General features: G+C 42.1%; 1 protein-coding gene across 1 annotated transcript; it reads right to left on the reverse strand.

Moving 5' to 3' along the window:
• Positions 1 to 168: 168 nt before the first annotated feature.
• Positions 169 to 9,947, reverse strand: CCDC112 (coiled-coil domain containing 112; the record flags this gene model as incomplete). The annotated part of the gene is made up of 6 exons (XM_010072932.1): positions 169 to 576; positions 3,764 to 4,154; positions 4,714 to 4,789; positions 6,128 to 6,217; positions 7,962 to 8,083; positions 9,832 to 9,947. Coding segments are annotated over 6 exons (1,203 nt in total), but the record flags the coding sequence as incomplete, so codon positions are not given.
• Positions 9,948 to 10,605: the final 658 nt, after the last annotated feature.

Raw genomic sequence — 10,605 nt, forward strand, 5'->3', positions numbered from 1 at the left:
TGCAGGACCCGGCACTTGGCTTTATTTATTTCACTTTATTTAGTGAATCAAAAACAGATTTAAATGAATGAAACCTGGATTTTAAAAAGTGTTGAACAGATTATATTGCAGGAGGAAGTAGGTGAATTTAAAAATAATAACATGATAAATGGAGATGTAATTACGCACACGCTGTTGAAACTTCGTAATTTCTTCTGCAGCAATTCTCTTCCTTTCCTCCTTTTCAGCTTCCTCTCTCTTCTCCTTTTCAAGCTTTTCAAGTTCCTCCTTTTCTTTATTCTGCAAGGTATACTTTTCCAACAGTAACTTCATGTGGCATTGGCGCTGGCGTACTTTCTGTTGCTTTTTCTGCGTCTCTTCTTCTAGTGATGCTTGTTCCATTGCAAACGCTACTGCTTTCTGTTTCTTCCATGCTTCAATTGCTGCTTGTTGTCTTTTTCCTTCTTCTTCTGCTTTTTGCTTCTGAGTTTCTTCACACTGTAGCCATTCTTCCTTGAGCATTTTTTCTGATTTCTCTTTCTCCTTCAAGTTTCCTTCTTTTTCTTGCTGCTGCTTTTTTTTCCACTTCTTGATTGACTGCAAGAGAACAGCAGGAAAAAAAAAATAAGGTTTTCAGGAAAATTTTACACATTCCCATTGATTCAGTCTGATGAAGACATATGCTCCAAGGATACCCCAGCACCCCCAGATCCCTTTCTGCAGGGCTGCTCTCCAGACACTCCTCTCCCAGCTTAGACTTCTTCCTGCTGTTACTCCGTCCCAGGTGCAGAATCCGGCACTTGGACTTGTTCATTTTCATGCTCATCCGTGCAGCCTGTCCAGATGCCTCTGTAGAGCCTTTCTACCCTCAAGCAGATCAACGCTCCGGCCCAGCTTGGTGTCACCTGCAAACTTGCTGAGGGTGCACTTGATCCCCTTGGGATGCCATCCAGAGGGACTTGGACAGGCTGGAGAGGTGGGCCTATGCCAATCTCATGAAGTTCAACAAGGCCAAGTGCAAGGTCCTGGCACATGGGTCGAGGCAATCCCAAGCACAAATACAGGCTGGGTGGAGAGTGGATTGACTGCAGCCCTGAGGAGGAGGACTTGGGAGTGTCCGTAGATGAAAAACTGAACACGAGCCAGCAGCGTGCACTTGCGGCCCAGAAGGCCAACTGGATCCTGGGCTGCATCAAGAGAAGCATGGTCAGCAGGTCGAGTGAGGTGATTCTGCCCCTCTACTCTGCTCTTGTGAGACCGCACCTGGAGTACTGCATCCAGCTCTGGGCCACCCAACACAAGAAGGGCATCGAGCTGTAGGAACAAGTGCAGAGGAGGGCCACAAAGATGACCAGAGGGCTGGAAGGAACACCTCCTGTTTGAGGACAGGCTGAGAGAGCTGGGGTTGTTCAGCCTGGAGAAGAGAAGGCTCTAGGGAGACGATATAGCGGCCTTCCAGTACGTGAAGGGGGCCTACAGGAGAGATGGGGAGTGACTTTTCAAAAGGGCATGTAGTGACAGGATGAGGGGTGATGGATTTAAATTGGAAGAGGGCAGATTTAGATTAGATATTAGGAAGAAATTTTTTTACTGTGAGGATGGTGAGACACTGGAACCAGTTGCCCAGAGAAGTTGTGGATGCCCCATCCCTGGAGGTGTTCAAGGCCAGGCTGGATGAGGCTTTGAGCAACCTGGTCTAGTGGAGGTTGTCCTTGCCCATGGCAGAGGAGTTGGAACTACATGATCTCTAAGATCCCTTCCAACCCCAACCAGTCTATGATTCTATGACCAAGCAGAACTGGCTCCAGCACTGAGCCCTGGCGAACACCACTTGTGACCGGCCACCACCTGTATTTAACTCCATTCAGCAGAACACCTTGGGCCTGGCCATCCAGGTAGTATTTTCCCCAGGGAAAAGTACACCCATCCAAGCCATGGGCAGACAGTTTCTCCACGAGAATGCTGTGGGAAGCACTGTCAAAGGCTTGTGAACATTTCCCTGATACAGCTGATCCCTGGCAATTTCAGTGTCCACAAAGGGAAAGGCACTGCTCCCATACCTGTGGTCCTCCGTGGACCAGGCAGCCCAAGCTCTATCAGTATTATTAAAGACTGAGGCAAAAAAAGCATTTAACGCCTCTGCTTCTTCTCCGTACCTATCAGCCAGGTGACCATCATCAACAAGTTATTGCTCCAATGATTTCTCTAGTCTTCTTGCTATCAACAGCCTTAAAAAAAAGCCATTGTTGCTCTTTGACACAGCACTGTCCAGTTTCAACTCTAATTGAGCTTTGGACTTTTATGTCTTCTCCCTGCACACACAAACCACAGCTCTGTCACCTGAACCCTTCCTCTGCCCAGGAGGAGCTGAGCAGGTAGGGGTGGGGGGAAACACTACGAGCCCTCACATTCCGTCCTGGGACACGCCAGAGAGTCCTTAGCAGCCAATTGCCAGAAGGAACCACGGCGCGGCCACCACTGCAGCTCCCATCCCGCGGCCCCTGGGCCCCCCCGATGTCCCAACTGGATCAGACTTTTGTGCTCCCCGGAACCTTCTATCCCCGAGATAGGGGACCCACCCCAACCCCTGCAGCCCAGGGATGCTCTTGGGAGCAAAAGCAGAGGTGACCGCTGGTCATCGCTCCTGTCTCTCTTTTCAGGCTCAGCCAACCTGTGCCCACTGCCTGGGCAGGAGCAGCCCTTCCCCGCAGCCTGGGCACTCCCGGTGGGGATGGCCCCCCAGCAACATCTGCACCTTTCTCATCCCTGTCACCCTGGCACTCCCAGCATCCCCACCACCCATCTCCACTCAGCACTTTTGGTATGGGCTGGGTGGTTCATCAAGGCCAGGGGAGTGTCCCTGCCATCTCCCTGGTGATAACTGCCCAGGAAATACCCTTTCTAGAGAACTTCCCAAAGCCTTGGGACCATCTCTCCCAAAAGCGAGGGTACAGCGGTGGCCCCAGCTCACCCGGGTAGCAACACCAGCCCAGGCAGCAATGTCCCTCTCAGCCCCTGTGCTGCCCCCCAACACCAAGCCCTTTGGGACCTGGCAGGCCACCTTGCAGGGTCTGAGGAGCTGCCCCTCAACGAGGCCCCAAACTGCAGATAGGAATTAAAAGTCTACTAAAGACAAAACTTAAGGCAGAGAAGCATCTGTGTCTGCTTTCTCACAATTTTTTTTTTTTCCATTTTATGGACCACACAGGCAGGTTTAATATGCGCCTGCTAAAATTATTTAAGTTATGGCATTCATATTAACTTTGGGTAGTTATGAATGTTGGTGTAATATATTTTAATGCAAACATATTTCAGATCTTAATTTTTTTCTTCAAATTAACAATTCTACCTACTATTTTATAATTCAGTTTTTATGTCAGTGTATCTTTTATTATTCAGACAGGTAGTTCTTGAAGGAATATTGCCTATATGGTACGACATTCTTAGGGACAGATGTAACAAGAACCACAATTTCAGATAGGATCACTTACTGCTCTGGGATTGACATCTAACCTGATGGACCACTGCCATCAAAGGCTTTTATAATATACTTTGTCAATACACAGCCCACTTCAGTGTGTTGTTAGGCTTATTGGTAATTCTTTAAGACAAAAATTTTTGGCAAGATGAGGATGCTAAAGACTGCAGTTATATTCCATCAACTATAACAGAAAACCACCTAGCACTACCACCAGAGATGCAGATACAAAAATAAGAAATGTATACATTTTAAAAATAAGTATTTTTCCTTAAAGCTACAAAAACCATAGAGGGGTTATTTTACCTCTTTCTTTCTTTTGTGTAAAATTAGAAATTCTTGATACCATTTCTCATGCTGTTCAATATCTTCCTTTGTTCTTCCACAGAGATACTCAAGGACTTCATCCATGTAAGACAGCCTTCCTTTGTGTTTTGTCCACACTTTCAGAAAATGTTGATGATCATAATCATCCCAGCCACCTTGTTGCCCTCCTGTTCGCTGAAGAAATCTTTCAAACTCTACTACTTCTTCAGGTAGATGATTTTCCAGTGTTTTATCAACTGAGACCCTGGCTGATGGTAATTTCAAAACTTTTTCTGTTGTTTTGCTGCCTAACACCCATAGTTCCACTTTTCTCTCAAAGAGACTGAGCTCATTAATGACAGTTTTTTCCTCCTTCAAAAGCTGTTCATATCTGAAAAGAGAGAAAACACTTAAATTTAAGGAAAAGACCACAGTATTCATTGTTCATTCACCGAAAATGAATTTTGGAATTGCTCAATGCCACACAAAAGTTATTCTTCAAAGATTAAGAACCGAAATGGTAACACAGATGACAGCACAGTTGTAAGGATCCCGTAATAAAGCACTACACAATCAGAATGAAGTCACCCTTTCAGTGAAAGCAGGTATGACAACACTAAAGGAGGAAAAAAAAAACCCCACCCACTTAAAAAAACATAACAACAGCAACAACAAAAAACCCACAATCCAATCTCTTCGGCAGCCTTTCTCTGAAAAGCCTTTTCACAGGCAAATCATTTGTTATATTGGATCACTGCAACAGCTATATGAACAGCCTCTCTAAAAGGCTGTTAATCAAGATTCTAACATTGATAGCTTGAGTTTTGATTTACATAAAACAGGAATCACTATCAAAAGATTAAATCAAAAGAATAGTTTATTTAATGCAAAGTTTTCACAGTGTCTTGTGAAAGCACTTTTTCTTGTGGCTGAAGCAGGTATAAACATACATTTGCCTCTGCTCCTCTTTAAAAGCATTGATTGCATTTTCAATTTCTTCCATCATTTCCTTGAGCTTGTCAACAACTAAAAAGGAAAAGAAAAAAAGAGCATAGGACTTATGAAGTCTAGGGTATTTACCAGTAAATCAGCACTACTGGGAAACTTATGCACTTGCAGAGACTTCTTAAGACACCTTTATTGCAAAAAAGCATGCATTTCCATCTCAAACAGCCTTGAAAAACAGACTCTTATTTACTCAAAAGGTGTGACTTCACAGTGATTTAACTAACTGGATGCAAATCACAGAATAAACGCTTATTTCCACTAAACAAGTCTCATTCTGAGTAACCTTCAACTGATTCACAGAAAAAGACAGCCTTATCCTGGAGAGTTTCCAATTTTGTTTTCTATAACAACACAGTCAGTGACCTAAGAAGCATACTCAAATCTTTGGTTTACGCCAGGCTGTGGCAATCCTATTTAACCTGCAGGTCGCTACTTTTACAAAGACATCAAAGACAAAGAAACATCAAAATAAGACTTTATCCTGTAACGTCAGCATGCTGTAGTCCTGATATGGAGAAAGACAGTAAGACAGCTGTATAGAGCTATTTTGCAATGGTAGAAAAAAGTTTTAGAATCTGTTTTAAGCCAGCACATCTCTATGGTCACACATTGAACACATAGTCAATGTTTTACTGACCTCGCTTTAAAAAAAATAATAAGCTAAATTGGTACAGTTATATAATCTAAAACTTTTAGTTCAGCTTCATGCCTTGTTAGTTCTTGGTATCTTTGCTGACATCTTAAGAAGAGAATGCATTTTTTACAGAATAGACACTGAATAAATCAAATGAGATGCATTTCATCTAGCATCAGAAAGCCCTCAGCTAGTATGAGCACTTCAACCTGAGCTCCACACGAGGAAGTAGAGTATCACAGGAGAATGGTTCTTTCACTGCCTACTTCTCAGAAGTTCCAAAACATCCAAATGGAAAGAGTTGTTTCAGCATTTTCCACATGCTGAAACATGCATTTTACACTTCATGCCATGTGGATGGCTAGAAATTAATTCCTTCTAGACTCTACTCTGTGACCTCTAACAAAGGGATCTATATCTAGATGGCACTAAAATACTAACTTTATTTTACATAAGGCAAAGAGTTACACATAGAAAATACCTGGCTTTCAACAGCCTGAAGAAACAAACCCAAACCACTTAGTGTGTTTCTCTGTTTCCACACAGAACTGCACGATCTTTCACCCTTTCTTACATTTCAGCATTCTTCCATTCCCAGATTCCTGGAAAACCAGACAGACTCAAGAGTGAGTATCCCAAGTCTGCAGTAGAATCACGAGCCCAACTATGCAGGAAACCTGTCTACAGAGGAAAATGTTTTTAAATTTATCATCCCAACTTACATTCTGGTGTAGGCTTCACATTTTTTAATTGTTGCTGAAGTCTCTTCACATGATTTTGTATTTTTGATAGCTGCTGCAGGATTTTAGCTTCTGTTAAACCAAAAAAGAAAAAAAGGTGGTGACAGTTCTAATAGTTTCTTTGTGCAATAAATTCAGTAAAAGAACAAGAGCAATGAAGTGTCCAAAATAAACTGGGGACTTCATCTAAGGAGGGACGCAAATTCTGTTTGATCATAAGCAACTGGCATAATACTAAGCATTTTAACATGCATATAGCTGACTGCACGGGCAATACATCTCCCCACATGGTGTCAATAGATTTTAAAATTAGTAGCTCCTATTTCTAAATGGGCCAACAGGATAGTCATATCTAGATTAAAAGTTTGGGTTTTTTTCCAAACCTTTTATCAGGTAACTGGAGTTTGGAGAATATTGCCTAGACAGATGACACCTCCCCTAAAATTCTGAGGGAGACTCTGACCTCTCCGACTCAAAACACTCAGCTATAAAGAAAAACCAAAACTTGGAAAGCATATATGAGTGTACTATATCAATGTGATTTATTTATTTTGCATTAACTAAAGCAGAATTAATGTTTTTGTGTACTCCAAGCACGTATGCACTTATTCGCTTTGTTACCACTTGGCTCCTCATGAGTCCATAAATGAAACACTGATGAGGATGAAGTTCTGGATACATCTTAGGCACTAAGAAGGTGCATATTCTGCCCTAAAAAATTTGGTTTAAGGAAGGGATAACATTCCAAGACTAAATGTAACAAAATGTAGCCAAGACATGACCCTACTAGCTCCTACTGAGACCACAGAATGGGTAAAAGCACATAGATCATGTTTGAAAGACCCGAACACAGTAAATTGGAAGCTTGGGAGTTCTACATGCCCTAAAAGATCATACATACTCTTAACACTCCTGCACAGCTCACATGTAGTTCCTCACATCTCTCATGTTTGTCCTCTTGATTATCTCACAACACTATCTGTATCCATACTTCCATGCTCCCTTCTTAACCCTGGAAAATGTTCTGAACTTTTTAGCTTACTCACTCCTCAGAAAGATTTATATTTCTTACAGATTGCAAGATGTAAAGGACATGATAAGTTTCCTTAATTAAAAGGTGCAAATTTGTATGTAAGGTAAGTGTATTTTTAGTTGTCTCTGTGTGTCCTTTCCCTTACTGAACTTATTTTGATTTTCTATATCAGAAGGCATACCGTGGTTTATTTGATTACTTTTGAAAGAATCTAGGTACCGCGACGAGGGAGTAACTTTTTTCCTTAAGTATTTAATTAGTCCGTAAGTGGAACAGATACTGTAGGACAGACTGCGTAGCATCTCCCGGCACTATTTAGACTATGAATATTCATTGTCCACAAATTTGAAAAATGTAAACACAGAACTGTTTAAAGGTACATCTAAAGGCAGCAATCAGTATATGAAAACTTATGTTGCGGCAAGTATACACTTATTGTACCTTAGCTAGACTACACTGGATTTTGCAATACACACATAAAATTGATTCCCAGTTTCTAAAACAGTAGATCTCCCCGAGAGTTGTCATGGGTGGTATCTGCTACATTCACAATTAAAAGATAACAGCTAATAACACAGAAGGCCCAAAACATTTATGCTTCTGAATTTTGCAAGTGAATGGTAAAAATCTTCCTTATAAGCAGCACACATGGTTAAATACTGCCCTTTATCAGGATCTACCTTTCACCTGAACTAATCTCTCTGTATCACTGATTATTAAACCATTTAAACAAACAACAGTAAATAAAAGGCAAACAAAAAACACAAATAAAGCCCCACTTACTTTCAGTTTTCCCGCTGACTGCCATTCCACATTCCAGTTCCTCTAGTATGCTGTATTCTACCCTGAAATCACTCTTCCTATTGTAAAGATGTCCATTTTTGTCTTTTTCTATATTTGCAACCCTGGAAAAAAGGTTGCCACACTGAGTAAGATAATACTTAACGTAAATACTTAACAAAGCCCCAAGATTTTCCAAGGTTAGTATCCAGCTGAGGCCCTCTCAATAGGGACGTCTTAGATTTTATACAAATCACTGGTTTGTTCCTACAGCTGTTAGCAAGGAAAATCTTTCTGCAGTTCTAAGACTACATACCAAAGTAACCGAAGAAATTAAACAAGAGAAAGAAGTTATCAAGGAAATTACTTTGCTGACCGGCAGTGGTTCACACTCTGAAGTGGCCTGAAAATTTATTTGTATGCTATTAGGGACCTTACAAGAATTTTTACTGGAAAGTGCAGGGACAGAGACAGGCTGTATTAATGCAACTGCACGCATAGATGGAGCCCCAGCACAGACAAAACAAGAGCATTCCCTCAGCCTTCATACTAGCAATAGTACTACTACAACTGAAGCTTCAAGTTCTTCAGCATTTAAATAACTTAAAATATTTATGTATAGTACAAAGAGGTACAGGTGAGTTTTGCTCTCTTACTAACCTCAGAAGCTTTAAAGTGAAAACTAAGAGGTTTGAACTCAGTGCGGGATGTGCTTTGCCTTACTACAACTAGGGTTTGATCTACAGAACAGCACAGGCAAAAAGATACTGCGCAGTCCTGAGCAACCTGTGAAGTTTGGTGCCACCATGTTATGAGATCAGAGCAGCAGGACACTGGTGACACAGTACAGAAACACCTGGTAAGATTCCCAACACCAACCAACACTACCGACAGCCCAAGAAACTCTCTCAGTAGCAGCTTGGTTCTTCAGCAGATTACTGCTGCTATATGGTTCAAATGCCTATTCAGTGCAGTTATGGTTCGGAGTTTAAATGCTTTGCTGTCCACCGGAGTTCACAGACCAGACCCAAGTAGTGAGTCTCCTCACACAGCATGCTAGAAGCCTTCAGAGCACAACAATCACAGAAGGACAATGTGCCATAGTTAAATGGCATGCCTTGTTTGAAGCTGCTCGGGAATGTCTCCATTACCCAGCAGGCAATTTCTGAGCCATAACACAGGATCCAGAATAACCAAGAAGGAGCTGATTCAGTCATATAGCATAAAACACTGCTGTGAGACTTAAGTGTCATTGTTCATTCAGGATTCACAAACACAAATTTGTCCTCCAGCCACGTGGCTATGTCAGCTCTTCCTCATAAAGCTCATCCATTCAAGTAGAAACTTCCCTGTTCTTTTAGCTACCAGCGTAGTTGCTAACAGCACTTGCTCAAGATGTGAGGAAGCCTTTAAATCACTTCTGTGCCTGAGCTGTCTTGAACCGCCATTTTCCAAAGCACTGGCCTAGATACTCCAGATGAAGTGCTTTCAATCTTCTCTGGGGAAGCTGCTGTAATGCTGTTGCAATTCCCCTTTTTTTGGTATGTCTTAAGGGCTTTAGGTCCTTAGAAGGGTAAGCACAGCTGAGAAGGAAAACTGAGAACTAAATTATGCCACATGCACTTTCGCTTCTGTGCATCTATTGCAGCAACAGCTTACTAAAGGCGACTGACCAAAGTCCAAATGGTAATTATAACAACAGGGCATTCTGGAGCTTGTGATTGTACCCCAAACTATTGTAACAACCACAATAATCTGCCTGAGGTCCTGAAAAAGAAATCTTAGCCTTTCATTACCATAAATTCTTACCTTGAACCTTATGTCACCTACAGAAGAGCATGAAGATATACTCATGATGAAGTATTTAACTTACTGAGTTTTTAGCTTTCCTGCAGTTCTTATGAATTCAACTTTCTTAGCTTGTTCAGCTTTCATCTTCCAGTTCTGAAATTGTTGACTAGCACCGGCAGTACTGGAACAGCTGTCATTCTGTACACAACAAAATAAAATATTAATCAAAACCAGTATTTACTTTTTAAATGCTCATTGGTTATTTTTAAGCAGACAACACCATAGTGCAGAGTAACAGCATTCCTTCAGTTTTATACTGCTGCAATTCAACTGATTTTGAGCCACATAGATAAAAAATTGGAGAGATGAGCAATGGCAAGTTGATGACTGTATACAAACATGCTTCTTCAACAGAAAAACGGAAAGACTGCAACATAACAGAGGCTGCTTGCCACACTGCAATGCTAGATCAAGGCAACTGCCCTGCCTATCACAGCAACCAGCATCTGACGAGCCAGAGTAACCACCTACCTGACGGTGAGCATGTAACCTACACTAGGCAGATTGCCCCCATTTCATCTCGTTCAAGAAAGCACTAGCTTAACTTCTGAAATCTGCTTAATAACCCTTGCTGTATTTCCAACCTTTATCCATAGCATCTCTGAACATCCCTCACATAACCACTGCCAGGAATGCTGATTACAAAACCGCGGGCTCAGGTTATGACCCTTTCGAGGCCAGCCCGGCAGAACCCCACGGCTTCCTACAGCTTGCTTTTTAACGTTCATCCCTACACATTTTACGAGCCTGGAACTCCTCAGCGGCCGCCTGCCCGACGGGCCCGCAGCGAGGCGCT

Source organism: Pterocles gutturalis, unplaced genomic scaffold (assembly GCF_000699245.1).
Source record: "Pterocles gutturalis isolate BGI_N339 unplaced genomic scaffold, ASM69924v1 scaffold43372, whole genome shotgun sequence".
Lineage (NCBI taxonomy): Eukaryota > Metazoa > Chordata > Aves > Pterocliformes > Pteroclidae > Pterocles > Pterocles gutturalis.